The 24,177-nt window shown below is 46.6% G+C and overlaps 1 protein-coding gene across 1 annotated transcript in view; it reads left to right on the top strand.

Annotated features, from left to right (window-relative positions):
• Positions 1-12,539: 12,539 nt before the first annotated feature.
• Positions 12,540-24,177, top strand: part of PtA15_2A378 (uncharacterized protein) — a gene marked incomplete at both ends in the record, with an annotated part of 45,501 nt that continues 33,863 nt past the window's right edge. Inside the window, 2 exons of the mRNA XM_053166393.1 lie at positions 12,540-12,723; positions 12,814-13,138. Of these exons, the coding sequence (XP_053017620.1) occupies positions 12,540-12,723; positions 12,814-13,138 (509 nt within the window). The remainder of the gene's footprint in view (positions 12,724-12,813; positions 13,139-24,177) is intronic.

Genomic DNA, 24,177 nt, shown 5'->3' with positions numbered 1-24,177 from the left:
AACATATGTTTTAAAGAGTCTATTCTTATGGCAGAAAAAAATTGGGGCCATTTGGAGCACCTTAGATAAGGTTTCACGGGATTTCCTTAGTAGGAAATCCACCAAATTAACCCGCCTGTTCCGCAAGGCCTTCCTGATTGTTTCTACTGCTGTAAATATCAACATATTTTATAGACAGTGTATCTAGAAGGCTGTAAAAGTTTGGGAGCGTTTGGGTGCTCCAGTGAGGAGATTTGAATATTTATTTATTTTTTGGGTTTTTTGGTAAAATTAAAATCCCAACTCCTGTTTGGGATCACAGAATTACAATTCCAACTCCCAAAACACCCCTGGGTCAAAATTTGGTCATGAGGACCCGGGGGAGAGGTTGCGACCCAGTCCGTGCGACGTAAACTCCTTTTGGGAGTCAATTTTTTAATTTGTGGGAATCAATTTCTCAACCCCCTTAATTGAAAAGGCAGCTGTTGTGTGGCCCTGGGGGATTGAGGCTTCAGGAGTAGCAACCCACTCCCTCTCAAGCTTCAGCCTGAGTTTGATAGCAAACCAAATGCCTCCCCCAGCGGAACCTCATTTTCAAGCGGGGCACTCAACCTGGTTTAGCATTGGTGGTGAATTTTGAAAAACTTCACGGAAATAAGATTTTTATTATAATCAGATTGTATATTTTATGTAGTTACAACTGTTGTGAGTAGAGATAAAACCAAAGAACTTGTGAAGTGAAGTTTACCTAAGAGTAAGAGCAGGCACACAGCTGCTTTCTACTTTTAGATTTGAATTAAGCAGTTGTTAGAAAAGAATAGATTGATCTAAAAAAATGATAATGTTTGTTAGTCCATTTGTCTCTATCATCTCCCCTGTAGGTTCATTTGAGGCTTACTTGGTTTAGTCATTTAAACTTGGTGTTGGCAAACTGGCGAAGTAGCAGTGAAACACTATCTATAGTAGTATAGGTTCCATCAGCTCCTGCCTCTTGTTCTTGCTTTTGCTGATTAAAACACAAAAAACCCACTGATATTTTCTCCTGCTCTTTGAGTGGTATTGGCCTGTTTGGTCTGTTTGTCCTCAACAATTCCATCTAGACAAAGGTGAAAGAGTGTTAGCTTCTATCTGATCTACTTGTTGTGAGTTCTCTGTGTTTTCTTACCTTTGGTGCTAGCTAAGATTTGTGTTTCAAACCTGCTTACATCCAAGAGATGAATTCAGTTTTACAACTCCTGCGGCTTAGATTTGGACTGCAGAAATGGTTTGCTTTGCTTACCAGTTTCCGCAGCTGTTTTAGCCCCTGGCGTCTTCCTCAATTTATGATTTATACCCTGTTCACCTGAGCTTGAATTCTCACAAAGTTGCTCTTAATAGCATCCTTACCGGTCAAGCTAAGTTGTTGCAAGGTTTGACTTGCAGCTATTGCAAATAATTTAGCAACAGTTATTTGACCATATTGGTGTTGAGTTGTGTGATATGTGCGGATGGATAGCTTAACTTGTGAGCTAACCATTGCTGAATTTAGCAATGGTTGGTTTAAGTTGATGATTTTGGGAAACTAAAGGAATGACTATCATGCATAAGAGATGCATAAGGAGAAAAAATAATATAAAATGGCATAAAGACAACATTGAATGAAAATATGAGATTCTTGTGAACAAGAGAATTTCAACAGCAACTTAACCACCGGCAATCACATTGGTCCGGGCTCAAACCGGGTCAACAAACCTCAGGTTTGATTTCAGGCAAAGTTGGCTCAATTTTAGCTAGCCTTAACCTGAAATCTAGCCTCAGGCTAGGGTGGTCTCCGGCTCATCTCAGGTCACTTTAGGCTGAAGCTGACAAATCAAATTTGTTTTCCCACTCAAAGGCAACCTCATTCAGCTAACTTTCCCACAAACCCGGGCTTATTTGACCCAAAAATCTAGCAAAAAAATGCAAATGATCTTAGCTGAAATTTGAGCTTCCAGCTAGTTTGACTCAGGTTTAACTGAGCCTGGTGAGGTTGATTTTGGTGGCTAGAATAGCTAGCTGCAACCCAAACTAGCAACTGGTAAAGATGCTCTGAAATTAACACAAGTCCCTCAAGCCTACGAAAGATATAGGCCACCAAAATCTAACTTACAGATGAAATTAATGGATAACTTGATAACGTAACTGCCCACCCTTGCTTGGGGTCTCCAAGGGCCCGCCCCCAAAGGGAGGGACTTGCACCCAAAGTTGGCTTGTGAGGGGGAGAGCTATCAGCCAAATGGCTTGGAGGTGATCTCACCCCACTATATTCCCTAGTAGCTCTTGGATAAACCTTGGGCCCTTGGCACCATTAGAAGAGCAAGACTTCAAGCATACTCATTCCAGCTTGAGAATCCCATGAAACAATGCTCCAAACGGCTCCCCCGGCTGTCAACCTTTATTTGGCAAAATCCAAGGACATGGCACCAGGAAAAAAAAGTAGTCACTTGATGGCAAGTGACATGATGATCTCCAATGCTGCTTCTCTCCACCAGTGACCAGAACATCTAGGTCTCACATGACAGGTTTCAGGATCAAAGCACTCAATGTGACAAAACCAGATGATGCTCAGATTTGGCCCTGGCCCAGCTGATGCTCAGCTTTTACCCTGGCTCAGCTGATGCTCAGTTTTTGCCCTGGCCCAGCTTTGGCACTGGCCACCTGATGATCATATTTGGCCCTGGAACAGCTGATCTTCAGCCTTGGCCATGAATCAGCTAATGCTCAGATTGGGCCCTAGCCTAGCTGATTTTCAGCTCTGGTCCTGTCCAAGCTGATTCCCATTTTTGTCCCTGGCCTGGCTCAGCTGATACTTAGCAAGCTGAGCATCAGCTGGCCAGCTGGTCCAGGACTGGGTCAAAGCTGAGCATCAGCTGGGCCAGGACTAGGAAAAGGCTGAGCAAGGACTGGTACAAAGCTGAGCATCAGCTGTGCCAGGACTAGTACAAAGCTGAGCATCACCTGGGCAAGGACTGCTCAAAAGGCTTTATTCCAATTCTGAGAGTGAGCTGTGTGAAAAAGTTTAGTATGAGCTGGGCAAAAAAGCTGAGCATCAGCTGGACAGAACTGAGGATCAGTTGGGCTAATCAAAAACTGAACAGGACCTCCTTGGTAAATTTTAGAATTTGAGGAGATTTTTTGGAGATTGGGGTAGATAGTGGATAGATGTTGGATAGAAGGTGGGTAGCTAGTTGGAGCTGGTGTGATCCATCACACCCGGGTACCTGCGGCCTGTTTTAACTGAATCCTGACATCCACACCCGGATCCGCACTTGTTGGTGGGTACCCGGGTATCCTCTTGAAAATCACCTAATTGGTGACCGGAAGGGACCCCTTTTGGGACCTTAGAAGTAAGCCCTTCTGGTTGCAATAGGACCTCTGCGGCCTGGAGGTTTCCCTCTGGTTGTCAAGTGAATCTTGGCCACCAGGAGGTTTCCTTCTGGTCGCCAAGTGAACTTTGGCCTCCAGGAGCTTCAAGGTAACTCTGGCCCCCAGAATATTTGACCCTTCTGGTTGCCAAGCTAACGTCAGCGACAAGGAGGTTGTCTTCTGGGTGCCGAGGTTACTTTGGCAACCAGGAGGTTGCCTTCTGGGTGCCAAGGTTACTTCAGCGACCAGGAGGTTGCCTTCTGGTCGCCGAGGTAACCAGCTCTGCGACCAGGAGGTTACCTGCTGGTCAAGCGCTGAGGTTATTTAACCTCTGCAACCAGGAAAATTTCCTCTTAGTCACCAAGGTTTTATAACCTTTGTGACCAGGATACTCTCCTCCTGGTTGCAAAGGTTTTTGACCTCTGCAACCGGGAGGATTTTTTCCTTCTGGCCGTCAAGATGCAGTTCCGGAGACCAGGAGGATATTTTCCTTCTGGCTGTCAAGATGCAGTCCCGGCGACCGGAAGGAATCCCTCCTGGTTGATGAGGTTGTGTGTCCTTGGAAACCAGGTGGATTTTTCTGGCTGCCAAGGCTGTAAAACCTTGGCAACCAGAAGGGATCAGGCCTTCCGGTTGGATTGAATTACCCAGGTACCCGCCGGCTTTTTCCCAAAATCTCAGGCATCCACACCTGAACCCGTACCCGTTGGCGGGTACCTGCCAGCGGATAGCAGGTACCTGCAACGGGTTTGCCAGGGCCATCTCTAGTCACTTGTCATCAAATGACTATTTTATTTTCCTGGTGTGGCTGACTTACAAGTGCAAGCAACTGCTCATTTGGAGCCAAATCACTCCAAAGAGACATGAAAAGTTGCATGAGAAGAAAGTTTTAAACAGCTGCCAATTGAAAAAAAGTCAAAATTCTTGGTGATTTCTCAAGTGCTCAGGCCACGCGGGCAACATTTGATGTAAGTGTCTCCCACGGAGAGTCCCTTTAGGGACCCCAAACTTAGTCAGTCTTCCCTTCTGAGTTGGCAGGCTGGCACCCCTTGCGCAAAGCGCAAGCCTCTGAAGGAGGGACTTGGGAGTAAGCGGGGAAATTTGGCGTGAGCGCTAAGGACTGCCTCAACCCATTTGGCTGGTGTCAAACTTTGACACCACACTAAAATTGCGTCCTGCGGGCCAATCAGGCCGCCCTGGTGCCAGATTGAAGCTCTGCACACCACGGACGTTTGCTCAGCACCTGTTTACGAGTGCCTTCGCACAATTCATGCCAAGGTTTGTGTGAAGCCCCCGCGTACCGCAAGGTTTCACAAGGACAATCACAAGCACATTTCCTGCTTGACTATATCCTCCGGTCCTCGCACTTTGCCTAGCCGGCAGAGATCCCTGACTCATATCTCTCCCAGCTAGGTGAGCCACTCACCAGTTTCCTTTTCTCCTTCCTTTCCTACTTCCCTTGTCCTCTTCCATTTCTCTATCCCTGGTTGTATGTACTCACAAGAGATCCCTGACTCATATCTCTCCCGGCTAGTGTTTTCCCCTTCTCCTGAGTAATACATAGCCCCGTGAACCAGAACTCCCCTTGAGGTTCACCCTCTGCGCCCCACTCGAACGGACAGTGAAGGACTCCAAATTGGAGTCCTTACACTTTTTTTTCTGGTTCCACCCTTTCGCCAACTCCTCATTTCGGCGAGCGATTTTTTTTTTTTTCAATCAACTGCGACTGCCCTCCCCCACTGCTCACTGCTACTGCGACCTCACTGTTACTCCGACTGCCCTTCTCACTGCATACTTTTACTGCACACTTCCCCCCCTCTACTGACCACCAAACCATTTACGGGAGCAATCAACGACTCGAAATTCCCTCTTATGAGCACTCAACAGTTGAACACCAACCCCCTCCTTCCTCTGCAAGACCCAGAACAGCTTGCCTGGGAATCAGGCGCCACGCTCGTTTGGAAGCCACTCTCGCCGCGCCTACCACCATTAACGTTCCATTGCCAAGCGCCTCAACTGATCACAGTTTATTCACAGACCCCAACACCACCTTGATGAACCAATCCAATCAACAAGGCTCCTCCGGCGCCGGAGGAGATTTCCAACAACGACCTGATCCAAGCAATCCGGGCCCTACAGCAGAACACGGCGAAGCAACTCCTTGCGGCGCAGGAAGCGGCACAAGCCGCACAGGCGCAAGCTCGAGCCGAATTGAAGGCGGTTCAGAGCCAAGCTCGAGCTGATGTTAAGGCCGCGCTGGACGCCTGGAGCAAAAGTGTTATTCCAAAAACTGAGTCTACTCCGGCCCCACAACTCGCTCCGGGCCGCATTGACCTTCAGCGATTCAAGATTTCGGACGGACCGTACTTCAAAGGCCCCTTTCAAGAGGTTGAAGCCTTCCTTTGCTGGATCCAAGCCCTGGAGATTTTTTTTGCGACAAAGTCGGTCACGCATGCAGACGATAAGCGCCTCATTGTGGGCGGACTCATCTCGGAAACAAACCTTCTCTCGTTCTGCTCGAACGAATTCTTCAAATACAAAGGGAAGTCTTGGGAAGACTTCAAGGAACAAATGTTTGAATTCACCCTCCCCATCGAGTGGAAGACGGCCCTCAAACACAACATTGCCCAACTGAAGATGGCTGAAACCAAAACCTTCCTGGAGTTCAGCACCCGTGCTTGGACACTGCAGAGCTTGGTCAATTTTGATAAACACTCGCTCAATGACTACAAGCTAGCCGAGGTGGTGACTTTTGGCCTCCCAGAGGTCCTTCAAGCAAAAATTGACGACCATCAAACCTTGCAATTGGTGAACTTCAAATATGGCGAGTTTGAAAACCACACCAGTGGGTTCTACGCCAACCTACCCAAACTGTCCGCCTTACGACTACAACGCAATGCATTCACCACCACCGCCTCTAGCAGGATGGCGGACACGGTTTGGCGCCTCCACGCTTACTTGGACAGCTTTGGGCTGTGCCACTTCTGCAAGAAACACTGCGGGAGCGCCCCAAGAGCTTGCCCCAACCCCATGGACAAGAGTTGGGTGGACATACCGGCCTCGTTCGTCCCGCCCCCAAAACCGGCAGACTACACCCCCCCAGTGGCATGGACAGCAAAGAATAGCGGGCCTGCAAGGACAAATCCTATGACCTCCGGCCGCCCAATTGGTTGTCCTGCAGGCATTGCAGGACTCACAAACAAAGCGCCCGATTTGGATGAACTGTCCGCCTCTTGTCTGGCGCGAGTTGACGGACACTTAGATGACTTGGCTCATGGATTTGCGAACTGGCACTTGACTGCCGTTGAAGACAACATTCAAGCGGCAGCTATAGCGGGTGACCCGGATGCGATCAAAACGCTCGGTGTCTCGGCGGCCACACGAGACGACAAATTCGTCCCTGAAGTCCCTCAGTTTGACAAGGCCTCCTTCCTCGAGGCCTGCGGTGCCATCGCCAAGGGCGGGAGCACCAAGTATGTACCGTCTACCCTCAGATCAACCCATCAATTTCACAGAGGGCAATGCTTACAAGGGTCTCCTATAGTTCGGAGAATACAATCACTCCCACTGATTCAGAGGATACGATCGCCCCCACCAATCCTGGACTGGCAGATTCCCCGATTGACCTTGAAGCGGCCGTCATCGATGCCGTCAATAATCACAACTAAGATGCAGTTGTCCCTGCAGGATCCTTGTGGCATGAGAACGCCCTGCTGCCCATATCCATCATTCCCCAAAACCTTTCCCACCACCCTCGTCATACAAGACCATTGACATTGCCAACCCATCAGACCTCCGCAACTCAAGCGCCCTGCAACTAAGAAGAAACAACCGCCCACCCAATCCGCTGCCCCCCCTCCCTCCCAATTGTCACCTTCAAGCTTGAGGGACCCTCCCCCTCATTTTTTATAGGGGGGGAGACTGTGAAGCCCCCGCGTACCACAAGGTTTCACAAGGACAATCACAAGCACATTTCCCACTCAACTATATCCTTGGGTCCTTGCACTTTGCCTAGCCGGCAGACACTACAAACATTTATTATTTTGCCCAAAAAAAAAATAAAAGTCAACATGAAAAAAATGAAACCAAAATTTCACTCAGGGGAACAAACTGAGCATGCTGAGCCAAAAAAATAAAATGTCCCAAACTGAGCAAAAATTGTCAGACAATGTTTTGGGATGGTTTTTTTTCACGGGCCTGGCGGGCCCGGTGCGGGCTTGAGCAGGCCTTGAGTGGGCCTGAGACGGGCCTGCCCCAAAAGCACATTGGGTCAGTATTAAAGGAGTTTTGCCTTGCCCTGGGAGCTTCTGGGGCTTTTGATGGGCCCAAAATCTCAACATGGGCTTTTGGTGGTCTAGAAGTATCAACCCGGGCCACTGAATAGCCCATGGGCCTTTTAATTCCCAGAAAGTCCACCATGAGTCCCCACATAGCTAATGGGCTCTTGGTAGCCCATGAAGATCTCCATGGGCCAACAGATACCCTCATGGGCTTTTGGTGGTCCAAAAAGCTCCCCATGGGCTTTTTGTGGCCCAGAAAGGAAGCAAAAAGCCCATGGGATCCCATGATGGAAGTAGTTGGCCCATAGGGATCTTCATGGGCCACCAAGAGCCCATTAGCTATGTGGGGGCTCATGGTGGGCTTTCTGTGAATTCAAAGGCCCATGGGCTATTCAGTGGCCCGGGTTGATACTTCTAGACCACCAAAAGCCCATGTTGAGATGTTGGGCCCATCAAAAGCCCCAGAAGCTCCCAGGGCAAGGCAAAACTCCTTTAATACTGACCCAATGTGCTTTTGGGGCAGGCCCGTCTCAGGCCCGCTCAAGCCCGCACCGGGCCCGCCAGGCCCATGAAAAAAAAACCATCCCAAAACATTGTCTGACAATTTTTGCTCAGTTTGGGACATTTTATTTTTTTGGCTCAGCATGCTCAGTTTGTTCCCCTGAGTGAAATTTTGGTTTTATTTTTTTCGTGTTGACTTTTTTTTTTTTTTTTGGGCAAAATAATAAATGTTTGTAGTGAGAGATCCCTGACTCATATCTCTCCCGGCTAGTGTTTTCCCCTTCTCCTGAGCAATACATAGCCCCGTGAACCAGAACTCCCCTCGAGGTTCACCCTCTGCGCCCCACTCAAATGGACAGTGAAGGACTCCAAATTGGAGTCCTTACAGTTTGGTCTAATCCTTGTTAGTTACTGGTTTGAAGTCGGTTTGAAGTTGGTCTGATTTTGGTTCAAAGACCAGGTCATGTAATGCAAAATCTATACTGATGTTACCTGGAATCATGCCAGATGTTTTGTGTAGAGATGGCCATTGGCACCCGCTGGCGGGTACCCGCCACTCTTCAGCAGGTCCTTTATGCCCTGGGAAGTGCCAGCCAGCAGGCTTGGGGTGTTCAATTTTGGTAAAAAGTCAAGCATGTAGCTTTGCACCCGCCATGGTTGCCTGTAGGGGCAGATAGCTACCTGCTAAAGAGTGGCAGGTACCCACCAGCGGGTGCCAATGGCCATCTCTAGTTTTGTGTAATGTAACCGTATAATGTATACCATAACTATGTTGAAACCCAGCCCAACTTTATGATCAGTTGTACTCAATCTATAATTTTGACCAAGGATAAGAATTTTTTGACCATGATGATTTTTAACCTCTGTGTAAACCCATACCTTACAGGTTGCTCTGGAACATTCTTTTTATAATTTTCAGCGCACACAGAATTAAAAAGGAGGTGTGTGAGGTGACAGAGTAAATATCAATGCTGCTTGAACTTGGTCCCCTTGGGCCAAGGTATAATATGGAGAAGGTATCTTATCCTTGTCAAAAATATGCCAGTTTTTCTTAAATCATGATTTTAATCTGGTTTGAATTTGGTGTGCATTTTCTGAGGGGCTATCTGGAAGGATTTGTCACACAACTGTAAGCCCGTAAGTTTGTGTGACACCTATATTACCACACAGCCAAGTGATGCTGAGCTGAGTGCCCATGCAACACCGGAATATTAGATGAAATATTTAAAAGAGTTATATATATTTTCACCTATATGTACACAAATTCTTTTGTCGGGATTTTCTGAAGTGATTAAGAAACCCTGGATAATCTGGGGCTCCCCTGAACTTAGCCCAGACTTCCAACTCTCTTGTGAAAAAAATCATAAAATTTGCTAAAAAAAATTATGTGAGAATGCTTGCAGCCCAGATGCCTATCTGCCACCTGCAAGATCACAAGGTGGTTATGGTGATTGATCAGTTAGCAATTTTTCATCATTTGATGCAAAAATAAAACATCAAGGGGATAGCCAGTGAGTGAAGCTAGCTCAGTTCAGAAGGAAATAACCTTTTCTCTCAAAGTATGTGATGCTTATAGCATCAATCAATACAAAAGACATAGGCCCCGTTTGGACGCCCCAAATTCCGTTATAAGTCGCGCAACTTATAACCGGGGGTGCTCGGGGTATAGCACCTGCTTTATTCATGTTTGGTGCGGCCAATAATATTGTAAAATTCATCACCCCATATTGCAGGCCATTTATATTCCCAGCCATTTTGGAAATAGAGGTCCTGACCTCTATTTCCGGGTGATATGTGGCCATGGCCCGTACTACACAACCTATCAATGACCGGTCAACCGCTCATCAAATAGGACACAACACCTCTTGATGACCAGTCTACCGGTCATCAAAGAAGACACATCACACTCTGGATGGCCAATTGGACAGGCCATCCAGAGGATACAACCTATTCACCTGCGGATGACATCGAAGAGGACTTCAACTCTCGATGACCGGACCAGTCCTTGAGAGGGACTCTGCACCCACTCAATGACTGGTTGACCGGTCATCAAGAGGGACTCTACACCCTCTCAATGGCCGGTCAACCGGTCATTGAAGAGGACCTCACCTCTCGATGACCGGACCAGTCATCAAGAGGGACTCTACACCTCTCGATGACTGGTCCAGTCATCAAGATCTAGAGTCCCTCTTGATGACTGGTCCGGTCATCAAGAGGGACTCTACACACGTCTCGATGACTGGTCCGGTCGTTGAGAGGGACTCTACACCTCTCAATGTCCGGTCAACAAGTCATTGAGAGGTGGTTCAACCTCTCGATGACTTGTTGACCGGGCATCGAAGAGGACTTCACCTCTCGATGACCGGTTGACCGGGCATTGAAGAGGACTTTCCCCTCTCAATGACCGCACCAGTTATCGAGAGGTGTAGATTCCCTCTCGATGACCGGACCAGTCATCAAGAGGTGTAGAGTCCCTCTTGATAACCGGTCAACCAGCCATCGAGAGGGTGTTGGGTCCCTCTCGATGACCGGTCAACCAGTCATCGAGAGGGTGTAGATCCCTCTCGATGACTGGTCCGGTTATCAAGAGGTGTAAAGTCCACTTCGATGACCGGTTGACCAATCAACCAGTCATCGAGAGGGTGTAGAGTCCCTATTGATTACCGGACCAGTCATCGAGAGGTGTAGATTCCCTCTCGATGACCGGTCAACCATTCATCGAGAGGGTGTTGAGTCCCTCTTGATGACAGGTTAACCAGTCATTGAGAGGGTGCAGAGTCCCTCTCAATGACCGGTCAACCAGTCACCAAGAGGGTGTAGAGTCCCTCTCAATGACTGGTCCGGTTATCGAGAGGTGTAAAGTCCTCTTCGATGACCGGTTGACCAATCAACAAGAGGTGAAGTCCTCTCAACCGGCCTCCAGAGGTTGTTGTGTTCTCTTCAGCAACCGGTTGACCGGTCTGTGCATTATGCTTTGCCAAACAGACCTGTGATAAGTGGACTCCAGAAGTGTTCTGGAGTGGATGTGCCAAACAGACAAATGATAAATTTGCTGGCAGCATAATTAGTTTTATGACACCTGAAATTCATTTTGGGTGTTATGTATTCTATTACACCATTTATAATATCACACCAGGCGTCCAAACGGGGCCATAAGTATCCACTATGTTAATTTTTTTCCACAAGTCTATAAATATCTCAAGTGATAAAAACAGAAAGAAGCTTCATTGAATTTATGCATTTTCATCACAAAGGTATATCTACCAAGCCAAAAGTTTTGTTTTTCATATATGAAAACACATTTTGAGCAGTGTGGACGGCATAATAAGCACATGATCAATGAAAATATATTTATATCATGACATCAATAAAACTCTGGTTTCTGCCAAGAAATGTAGATTTCTTTACAATGCAGATGAACACAGGTTCTGGAAAAGATACAATTACTCAAATAGTCCAGTTGGGGTGGATATCAGGTTGATATGAAACCATGTCCAACATGAATTCATACAAGATTCAGCATCAATTCAGACACACTTGAGCATAAATTCAATCCAAAATTACGCATAAATTGGTGTCAAGTTCTGCAAGAGATCTTAAAGGGTTCCTAAAGAGAGGGGTGAAGGCACTTGCACGCAAGTGCTGAGCAAACATCTATGGTGGCATCTGGCCTTCAAACCTACATAGGCCACATATTTTTATCTTGAAAGGTCTTGAATTTACAAAGCTGGTAAAATCAAGCTTCCAAGATTCTGGGAATGATTGTACACTTCTGCATCTATGGTAAGTGCATGGAAGCAGTATTTTCTGCTTGTAATTACATGAAAATGCATATGTTTGAACAAGTTCACTTCTCAATTCATGATCAATGCATAATATTTATATTGGTATGCTTGATGTACAGGAGTTGGAAAAAACCTTGATTTGTTGGAGCAAGCTCAGCAGTGAATTTGCAAGGTTGTTCAGCGGCCAGCTGGGGGGATAAAAAGCTGATTAGTGGATGGCTGCCTGCGCAAGAAGCTAGCCTACAAGGCCGCACCACTCATGTCCCTATTGAGCAAAAAATGGGTGTGAGATATATGGATCAAAGGAAAAATGGGGGTTGGTTGGGCCCCAGGCTTGTCAGCTCTCACGCCAAAATCGGTGGCTTGGGGGCAAGCCTCTCTGTGAGACAGAGACCCTGCGGGGCTCTCCTCCAGAGAGGCTTGGTTAAGCTCGTAGGGACCCCCGTTCGAGAGGCTTTGTTAAGCTCGATGCTCAGCTCGGCAAGATGCGCGGGAGATATGCATCCCTAGTGAACCTCATATGTACCTGGGATGTCACTCATTTCTACCGCGCGCCAAAAGTTTTGGCGCAGCCACTGTACATACCCAGCGGACAACAACCATTTTCGGCATGGCACTGGCTCTCAGTACCCCATCGAACGAGGAACTCGAAGACTTGATCTTGTCTTGTCGATATGGAGATCTGGACGACGTTCGGGAGTTCGTGCGTCGGTTTGGGGTCCCTCCCTTAAGTGATTATCTGGACGAGCGCGGAAACAGTTGCTTGCATATGGCTGCTGCCAACGGTCACGAAGGCAAGAAAGCTTCTACAAGTTCTTTCCTTCATTTTTTTTTTGGATCGTTTTTCATTTTGATTCGTCTTTCCTCGTCCCCCACCGATCTAGATGTCGTCCAGTACCTTGTGGAAAATCTAGAGAAGCCAAGTTCACTGCACCGAGCGAATCTGCCACCTGCCAGTAACACACCGCTTCATTGGGCGGCGATGAACCATCATCTCCCGATCCTAAAGCTACTCTGTCCCCGGCTGACGACCGAGCAGATATGCCAAGTGAACGGCCGGGGGATGAGTGCGATGAGCGAGGCGATGGGCTCTATCAATAACCTACCCCCTTCCGCCAACAAAGATCTGCCGTCAAACGACGAAAAGCAACATGCAGACCAGATCCCTATTCGAGAGCAATGCGTCAATTATTTGGTCGAGATGATGAAGTTGGGCGACGCTGACTCCGACCCTCTCCAGGATCTTCCCTCGGATGACCAGCAGAAAAGCTCTCCTACTTCCGAGCTGGGTTGAATACCCTAAGCAATTCTTCATTCGGCCAATCACCCTTAGTTGTCGGGCCTCGGAAAAAAAAAAGACATACACCGTGGAGGTAACCGCCCCACCTCAGCCAACTCTGGGATGCGACTGCTCCGTAGCCGTCACGCAAGCTGGGCAGCCGTCCCCGGGCTGCCATGAGATCAGCACAATGAGTAACTGTTGCGAATGGCCTATCACATTACCCCCCCTGCTCCACAGCTGCCCACTGGCGAGGAATTGAATAAAACTTCTCTAATTCCGAAAAGAGAGGCAGTTGCAAGGACAAATCAGCAACAGTCAATCATCCAGAATCTGCAGCTTGGCCAGCAGGTACACCTGATCTACACTGGGATGAGTGTTCTTTGGTGAGTTCCTGCACATTGGGAAGGACTCCACTATGGAGCAGTCTGTACCAGCTAGCCAAGGAAGGCTGCTCCAGGCAGACAGAAGCTATGTGTATTGGCCCGCTGGACGGCGGAAGGTGTCTTGGCCTGCCGGGCCCGGGGAGAAATATTGCTCCTTCTAATTGTTAGTGTAGTACGGTACAAGCAAGATTACAAACACATACTCATGTACTTAGAACTAAAAGTTAAAACCTAGTCAGTGAGACCGGGGAATCTTCCCCCGGTTAGGTTTAACCGCATGTACTTAGTCTGGTCAATCCTGCGCCCCGGCTCCAATCTTTTCCTCACCAAGATTGTAGACCGGGATCAGTCAGTGCTGATAGCTGATCTGCGACGGGACTGTATTGACCAGGTATGTTGTTTTCTCCCTGTTCCACATGCAATCTATTACCGAGATTGGAGACCGGGATCCGTCAGTGCCGATAGCTGATCTGCGACGGGACTGTATCAACCAGTTTCCCATTTGCCAAACCCATACGGCATCTTATAGGTTAAAAGCCGGCTCTCAAAGTGCGCTGCAAATCCCAGAGTCACTGTCCGGTCCTTGATGAACTGGATTGAGAAGAAGAAGGAAAGATTAAAAACCATTGAAGAAGAATTAAAGAACAAAAATTGTGAGGAAGAGATCGATAAGCGAAGATCACAAATTTTGAACCCACCACCACCCCAACCATTGACTTCCCAACATCCTATCCCTCCCACCAACACCTTTACCATTCCCTCATCCCCCTCATCAAGCGACGAGATGGAAGCAGATCTCACCCCGGCTCAGGCAAGGCAACATTTCAACGACTTGCATCAAGAAATTGCTGACCTCCGTAACAATCAGTTACAAGCCCAAGTTGCCCCGGTTGCTCCCTATCGTCCTTGGACTTGTCAGGAAAAGATAATGGAATCTTTCATTAGCAATCCTCCCCAGGTCCACAACCAGCTCAATCCCCAAAAACCAATCCTAGTCTACAAAGGCACCAACTTCCCCGCCTGGGAGACGGCCTTGGATTGCACAATCCGCCATGCCCTGGTTCGGGAGCTCCCATTCACCGACCAGCCTGCAAATTTTGACTCCCTCATTGTCAACGAGGCTTCTATGGTTGTATGTCTTATGCGTAACACCGTCGTGGACTCGTTAGGTGATATTCTTGATGCTGCCAAACTAACGGCGCCAAAGGCGGTGTTTGATCTCCTCAAGACAAAGTTCTCTTGGTCAGATAGGAGATGGAAGATTGACCTCCTTAACGAGTTGGTTGCTCTGATTAATAATCCGGCCCCCGCAACCAATGCGACCACGTCCGTCTGGGAAAAACTCAAGTCAGAACTGTCGCAGCTGAAAGTGACCTGGGATGAAGTACTCAGAATCTTACTTCAGTCCTACTACAAGCCACCCGTTGGAGTCAAGCCGATGACTTTTGAGTTCACCATAAGTCAACAGTTGAATGAGAAGGAGGCCCCACCCTTCGATGATGTCCTGACTATAGTCCAATTTGCGGCAAACAAGCTCCGCAACAAGACTGGAGCAACCCTCACTCTCCCTGGAGCACCAAACATCAACCCAATGGCAATGGAGCTTGACCGCATTCAGGCATTGCAGTCTCAACCACGCTATGTGGCCCCTCAACGTTGTGGCCCTCAACAACCTGTACGGGGCCAACCGCAGTTCTCTGTTGACAAAGCGACCCATTTTAAAGGAAAAGGTCAATCCAATTCCCTAGTCGAGAAGCATGGAGATCATTGCTTCTACTGCGGTGACTTGGGTCACTGGTATCCCGACTGCGCCCATTTTTGGAAGGACGTTGCAACCAGAAAGATCAGTCCGCCGGATGCCAACTACAAGTCCAAGAACTCAAAATACCGGCCACCATTGCAACCTGAGGGCTCTGGTAACCAACTCAGACAAGTCAATATCCCAGAAGTGTCTGACGGAGTGCTCCTAGACTCTGGTGCTTCAGCTCACGTAAGCGGTGACTTGCCCCTCTTCAAAGTGAATAAGAAGCTGACGAGTCCCCATACGTTCTATCTGGCTGTCTCTGACTGCAACGTGACGGTATCTGAATCCGGCAGTGTGACAATCCCGACTCCGAAGGGTCCCCTAGTCATTAACGACATCTATCACTGTCCTGGCGTCAATGGAATCATTCTCTCAACTGGTAGATTGTTAGCTGAAGGTTGGAAACTAGTTTATAACGGTACTCAAGCAACTGTATTTGATCCCTGTAATAATAGTTATGAGAAGATCTTCCATAACTACTGCTGGTTGCTCAAAACCAGTGCTTTGTTGCAATCAAAGAAAGTTTCAGAGTCCCCATCATTTGAGTCCTACATCTGGCACGTGCGCCTTGGCCACGTCTCCGACCAAGTTGTAAAGGATTTTCTTTGCATCAACTACCCGGAGAAGAAAATCACCTGGAAACCTTTCTTCTGCAGGCAGTGCGCTAAGTCCAAGAGCATGGACAAGAAAGCACTAGGGATGAAAACTCAAAATCCAAGAGACAATCCACTGGACTTTTGTGTCTCTGACGTAATTGGACCTCTTAATCTGGATATAAACGGCCACAGGTACCTAGTGACTTTACGCGACCACGCGACCACGTACACTTTCTGTGCTCCAATGGCGAACCGAAGCAAGGTACCGGAGAAAATCATGGGCTGGATACGCCACTTGAAGACGGCCCTTGGAAAAGTACCCTCCTATCTCCGCTGTGACAACACCCTGGAGTACACCAAGAGTCTCAAACCGCAACTAGAGGCAATAGGTACAACGCTGGCGCCAGTAACACCGTACTCTCCCTCTCAAAATGGAGAAGCTGAACATGTCAACCAAACTCTTGGTGACATGGCCCGAACCATGTTGCATTTGAGCAAGCTGCCGTTGATCTGGTGGAGTTTTGCATACTTGACTGTTGCGCATCTCCATAACAGGATTCCCAATACCCGGACTGGAGAAAAATCACCCCTTGAGATACTCTATAAAGTCAAACCAATTGCTGAAACTTTATATCCTTTTGGGGCACGGGCGATTATTCACATTCCAAAAGAAAGGCGCAAGAAGCTTGATGAACGCGCAAGGGAGGGTCAACTGTTAGGCTATCCAACGTCCGGCTCAGGTTGGTTGTTCTGGGTACCGAGTGAACAACAAATGGTGCACTTGGCCTCTGTGACATTCCCGGATTTTCAGAACCTACCTGTTGAGAAATCTCACACTCAACCTTCCCCGGACCTTGTGGCACCGCCGGAAGCAGACCAAGAATCCCAAGTTGACCTGATTCTTAAGCAAATCATGCTGAAACTTGGAGAAGAAAAAACGGCCGAGATCGTGGAAGAAGAACAGCGTCAGATGGGATTGCTGTCAACGGATGAAGAGCATAATCTCCCTAAGAACATCAAGCAGGCGTTATCAGGACCGGATGGAGATCTTTGGCGAGTGGCGGCTGAGTATGAGATGATGAAGTTTGGACAACTCGAAGTGTGGATCCCGACGACGGCGCCTAAAGGTTGCAAGGCCCTAGGTGCCCGGTGGGTGTTCTCCATCAAGCAAAAGCCAGATGGCACTGTTGACAAGTACCACGCGCAAGATGTAGCTAAGGGATTCAATCAGCAGATGGGTCTCGATTACAACAAAACATATGCGCCAACTGCTTCACTCAACACCCTCAGATTGCTCATCTCTATTGCCATATCAAACAAGTTTGCAACGGCCACCTTCGAGGTCAGCTCGGCTTACCTTTACAGTCCTATTCAGGAAGAGGTGTATATACAACCTCCGGTTGAGATCACTCCCTCACTCAAGGGGAAGGTAATGAAGCTGAAGAAGGCACTCTATGGCACCAAGCAAGCTGCGCGGTGCTGGTGGAAATTTTTCCAGAAGACTTTTGGCTCCCTTGGTTTTGAAGCTAGTGAAATGGAACCCTCACTCTACCTGTTCCGGCGCGGCAACAGTTTCATCATTATCTGGCTACACATGGATGACGGTTTTGCTCTCTTGTCTCACGTCACCCTGCTGGATGAATTGCGCAAAGGCATGGAATCACAGCTGGAAATCAAGTGGTCGAATAATGTTCAACTACTTGTTGGTATTGATTTTGTTTGGGACAGCGCCCATCTAAATCTGAATCAATCTCTGATGGCAAACCAAATTGTGCAGACCTACCAACGGAAGACATACGGACACCATTGCCCGCTGCCTGAAGCAGATCTCAAAACTTCAGCGTGTGATGCGGTAGACCAGACAAAGTTCAGATCTGTCATTGGATTGTTGATGTACTTGGCTTGCGGGACGCGCCCGGACATTGCCTATGCAGTCAATCTGTTGGCGCGGTTTTGCGCAACACCTTTGGAGGACCACTGGACGGCGTTGGATTGGTTGATTGGGTATTTGGCGAGGACGGTGGACAAGGCGTTGGTTTTCAAGGCGGGATCGGGGGGACTTCACTTGTGGACGGATACAAATTGGGGAGGCGAACACATACAGTTTAAAACTGGTTATCTGCTGACCCATGATGGAAACAGCATCGCATGGGGTCAAAGCGGCAGACGGTGGTGGCAATGTTGACTTGTGCAGCCAAATATCTAGCACTATTGGAAGGCGCACAACAGCTGGTGTATTTGCTCAAAATATTTGAAGAACTCAACTACCAACCTCAACTGTTGATGCACTGCAACAATGAAGCGGCGATTCTCATTGCGACGGATCATAATTCAAAAAAGAAAACTAAGTATCTCCATTGGGCCTTTTATTTCGTCAATGATTTAATTTGGGAAAACAAGATCAACATCTTGTGGACAAGCACACACAACCAACTGGCGGATGTGCTGACAAAAAGGCTTGGGCCAACAAAAATGAAAGGGGCCCTGGATCAGCTCGGTGTAGGCGGGTAGTGTTTGCAATCTTGGGGGGGGGGGTGTTGGTGTAGTACGGTACAAGCAAGATTACAAACACATACTCATGTACTTAGAACTAAAAGTTAAAACCTAGTCGGTGAGACCGGGGAATCTTCCCCCGGTTAGGTTTAACCGCATGTACTTAGTCTGGTCAATCCCGCGCCCTGGCTCCAATCTTTTCCTCACCAAGATTGTAGACCGGGATCAGTCAGTGCTGATAGCTGATCTGCGACGGGACTGTATCGTGTGCATTTGTTTTGCTTTCCTGGGGTTTTTGCGCAGTGTGCTGGCCTTGGGACAGCTTAGTGCACCCGTGGTGTAGAAAACAAATGGATAATTGCGCTTTGATTTCATTTTTTGGGCAATAAGCCATGAGCATCATGACCATACCCATCCTTGTCAGCCTTAGAGTCAAGACAGTTGACCTAAAACTGCCTTTTATCTCCATTTTATACCTAAATGTGTTCACATCTTTTTAACATGAAGACATAAGGTTGTTTTGATTTCATATTCTAAATTCTCATACAATTCTGACCCTAGTGTTCACTCATAAATTTCCAATATCTCTACTCCTTCATAGAGTTTGTGGTTTGTGACACACATGCGGAGCGGCGCTGTGTAGTCGCGCCTGAGCGCTCCAAACCACATGTACATGTGTGATTATGTCATCCAACTTTGAAAATTTTTGAAGTCAGGATTCCCCATGCAGCTGGAGGATCCATAGACTTCATACACCAGACAACCAGCCAACCAGGACCACAGAACACCTTCAGGACAAACCACAGGATCAGGGCATAGCACATCAAATTGAATCGATTCCAGTATTTCTATTTGAATTTGATCCAAGTCAAATAATGCCTGGGAAAATTTAAGCTCAAATATTTGAAAAAATTCAAATAATGGCTCAAAGGGGTGCGTAGAGGGCCAATGCAAGCTTCTCTGGGGCCCAAAGGCCCCAGATAAGTTTTCACAGGCCCTATACCAGCCCCTTTGGTGCAACACAAAAAAAAACTGCCTCTGGCACTTTGAAAAGTGTGTCTGCCACTACAAAAAGTTTGTCTGCCACTATGAAAAGTGCGTCCGCCACTACCAAAAGTGTGTCCGGCACTCTGAATAGTGAGTCCGCCACTGTCACAAGTGCGTCCGTCACTATGAAAAGTGCGTCCGTCACTATTAAAAGTGCGTCTGTCACTATGAAAAGTGTGTCCACCACTATTAAAATTGCGTCCGGCACTATCAAAAGTGCGTCTGGCACTCTGAATAGTGCATCCGCCATTATGAGATATGACTAGGGCAATATTATAAGCACCTTTGGCACCATGATATTTTTGACGGATGACCCCCTCAAAACTATATGTCTCAGAAATGGGCCAAAAATAAGTCAAAAACACAAAAAATGTGATTTTTTGGTGTTTTGGATGTACTTTGGAAGTTTTTACATTGAATATCTCTGAATACTCAAATATTCAACAAATCAGTATTCAAGTGGCCCAAAAAACACATCACATAACACCGTGCTATGCCCTGCCCAGGATCACCCACAGAGGCCGCTTAGCTCCCAGTATAAACACCAGATATTGACAGTAAGTTTCCTCTCCGACTGACCTTATTTATCCAGAGTGAAATCTGTTTCTCTTGACTGCTTCTCCCCCTGTTTGAATTTTCTCTTCTCTTTTGATCACAGGTAATCATATATCCAAACCTCTTATCCCAAGGATCCCTCTGATTGCATATCCTTCTTTTTCTGTGGTTTTTTTCAGTAACAAACCACATAGGTTTCCCTTTAAAGAACCTTGACTATCCACAGAGAAGTCTAAAAAATGTGGCTGATTAGACTTGTCTAATTTAGTTACCTTCCACATTTCCATTGTGAGAAGAGGCTGTTGCAATCTCAGGCACAGCTTGGCAGCACTCCCTTAAGGAGTAGCATTGCTAGTGGATGTTAGTTCCCACCTACAGGTCAAAAGAACCTTGATTATCATAACTCAGATCATCTCTTTCTTTCTCTCTCTTTCTCTCTTACTGTTTGTTATTTCTTTATCCCAAGAAATTCAAGCAGTACCCAACCATATTTCTTGTGTCCTGCTGTCATATAAGAGGCACAGGCTCACAATCCTTGCACAACCACCCATCTGAGCTCCCCTCATGGAAAATGTAAAAAAAGTTGGCAAGTGATTTAGTACCATGCAGAGCCATGGGACTGTGGGGCCCCATATAAGGGAGTGCTCCTGCCCGGCAACAATGGGAAGTTACGTTATCCAGTTTGCCTAGATGTCATTCAGTTATCCGGTCCTATGTGGTGTAAAATCCAACATAAATTGAATCTGTGGGTTGTAGAGGTAGTATATGTTGGTACACCTCACACCTGTGGATATAGCTCAACGGTAGAGCAACCCAGCATGCATCGGGGAGATGCGGGTTTGATTCCCCCTGTCTGCACTATTCCTTTTACTCGCTCTCACCAGGGGAGACTTTGACGCACTCTCCAGAGAGTGCCATACCATACCCTTTTTATGTAACTGTGCTGGATGCCTTGAGTAATCATAGTATGAAATATGAGGATAAATTCTGGAACTGTTGTGGAACTTATTTGGAACTTTGGCCAAAATCCTCCAGAAATTACCCAAAATCCATGTGGAACTCAACATGAAATCCTCCAGAACTCCTCTGGAATTCATTTGGATATCAACTGGGATCCACCAAAACACAATTGGAGCTACTCTTGAATTACTTCTGAGCTGATCCACAACTTATAGCAATAGTGTTATAAGATTCTTGCCGAAGTAAACTAGAACCTAAACTGATCAAGAATCACAAATTGGCTGCAATTGAAATATAAGTAGAATTTAAGAGAAAAATAAAATTCAGATGATACATAAAGACTACAGTCATATAATTTTATTTATAATGATTCAGTATGTGCAACAGGCCATAAAAAAGAAGCTGTGTAAAATGCTCCAATCAAACTTCAATCCCAATTATTTGGGAGCGCAATTCACAAGTGGCCAATTCAACCAAAAATGATTTTGGTTGAAATAGATATATCGCTGAAACACTGTCAGAATCTGCTGCATTGCCCAGTGAGAAAAAAATACCACCAATTTTTGGCAGTTTCCTTTTTCAAATCTCCATACAAAACATAAATTCAGGAAAGCATCTTCAACAGACTGGATTAAAACTGAAAAACTATTTGATTGGTGTTAAAACTACCCAATGTACCCCCAAACTCAAAATTACAATGATTTAATTATGATTTCAACACAAAATGAGAGAAGGTTTTTGGCACAATGAGTTTCTCAGATTTGATTTGATTCTGAAATTTAAATAGCAATGGGAAATTTCCATGGTAGCACATTTCAAGCAAAAGGCTTGATGATTTTCATGTAAATTAGTCACTGTCATGTTCTGGCAACCAAGGATCCATTTCCAATGTGAAATATAATGAAGATTAAAATTGCACCCAACAGGAAAAGGAGCACTGTGGTATGAATTGGATGTACCAGTGCCTCAGAATTGTAATTCTTATAAATATCAGGCTTTTGCTACGTATAACTTTGTAATTTCCCATTTACCTACACAGAATTTTAGTTTGGGGGAAATAGATGAATTTTAGGGATAATTAGATACTTCAACACACCATGAGTGAGAATAACATATCAGGTCTTTCTCAAATGAAGTAAATTTTAGTTGAATGGAACAAACTGAAAAATCTTTTTCACTGCAAGAGATAAAGAACTGAGTTTAATGGTTGGTGATTCTGGTAGATAAAGAGAAAAGAGCCACAAGAAGAAAACATGCCAACTAAATACAACTAGGTCTTTCTTTTTTTGGGAGGAGCATTTGCTTCTTCAATTTGATCATTCAGACCACCTATTTTTAATTTTTTTTCATAATGCCCTTGAATAAAAGCAGTGATAGCTTTTGCCATTCTTTCGTTTATTTGACAAGAAAATCCAAGTCTGGTGTACATGCCAGACGGGGAACAGCCAGAGAGAGTTTGGTGACGATAATCTTGGGAGCGGAACACACAGAGGGTAACACCCAGTGTTTTATTCAAGTCCAAACACACTTGAAAATCATGAAAAGTAAACTGCCCACCAATCATATCAAACCCTTCATCGGCTAATATTTGAGGATTGTCGCCGTTTTGAGGATTGAAGATTGGGATCCAACCCACCAAGGTCCAGTCGTTGACGTCGTTGTCGTTGTGTGGGAGATTGTAGAAGTCATACATAGTGAAAGTGAGGAAAGAGGCAAAGTCGGAAGATGTGTAAGGTTCGCCAAATTCTGTGTGATTCATCGAAGGATATTGGTTGATTGTTAGGGTTTCGTGATAGTTTTTGTGCACAGTGGGTGCAAAGGCTTTCAAGTGGTCTGAGAGCCATTTGCCAGCTTCGAGTAAACGGGCCTTCTGGTCATCGGGTTGAATCTGAGCAGGCGCATTTGTTTCCGCAGCATTTCAACAGCACAAAACCTTCCAAAGTGCTCAGTTTTCTTGGAGCACTTACGCCAACCATCACCCCACAAGGTTCCACCTTTCTGTGGGCCGTTTGTTTTGACTTCGGCTACATAGTCGATTCGGCTGAGAAGGTGCAAGACAAATCTTTCCCACCCTTTCTTCTCATCGGCGGCCATTGTCTCGAAAGGATACCAGGCGGCCATGCAGAATGGGGGGAGGTCCTCGGGCGCAACAATGCAAACACCATGTGTGAGCGAGTAGTATTCTTCCTTGATGGTCTTCTGGCTTGTGAAAAGTTCGGAAGGGCACGGATCATGTTGACGAGATTTTTCAATAACACGATGGTAGATGTGGTGATGCTGGTTAGGAAGACAAAGCGGTGCTTCTTGTTTTTCTCGCGCTTTCTCATGGTGTTTCATTTGTTTCTGCGGTCGAATTCGGCGGTGGGGCCTATGAATAGGAGGCAAATAAGAAAAATCAGTAGCAAACCACACTTAATTTCAGTGTTGAGAGTGGTGCGATGGGGGTGCAGCCAGCAGCATGAGCGCGGCCAAAATGATGGTTTGGCCAACACTCTTCTGCTTGCACCCAAATAACTTTCCCTCAATCAGATAGCATATTGTAGGAGTAGCCGTGGCGAAAATGATGGTTTCACCAACTGCACTACTCCTACGCAATACCACTGACAAGGGAAGAAGGAAATGCACGAAGGGAAGAAAGGACATACACAAATGGATTGGTTGGATATTCCTCTTTTGCAAGCAAGCAGAATATTGGCGAGAGAGGTTGACTGGCGGAGGTAGGATTCACGGGGATGTTGAGAGTGTGGTAAAGTGAAGTATTGCTGAGCTTTCCCAGATTCGTTGCCTGACCACCCCAAACGTAGATGGATTCGTTCCAAGAAGCTAAGAGCTGGCCACAATTGATGATTTGCTCAAGGCCACCGACCGGCAAAGCATACCAAACATGAGCTGAAAAATTTGTTGGAAGTGAGTCATACAAAAAGATCAATTGGAGAGAGAAGCAAGGAAATAAACACGAACATTTTAGGTTTAGAGCATACATGTCGTGGAGTATGGCACCATCATCGCCAGTACCACCAAGAACGTACATGTAGTCTTCAATTCGGGTTGCCGAATGCAGTTTGCGAGGAGCTGGGATTAAACCGGAGCAAGAGATAGGCTTCCACTCTTGATTTTCAAAAGAGTAC

The sequence above is a fragment of the Puccinia triticina genome, chromosome 2A (genome assembly GCF_026914185.1).
Source record: "Puccinia triticina chromosome 2A, complete sequence".
In the NCBI taxonomy this organism is placed as follows: Eukaryota; Fungi; Basidiomycota; class Pucciniomycetes; order Pucciniales; family Pucciniaceae; genus Puccinia; species Puccinia triticina.
Note: the sequence above shows the minus strand (reverse complement) of the source record. Positions and strands in the feature narration are given on the sequence as shown.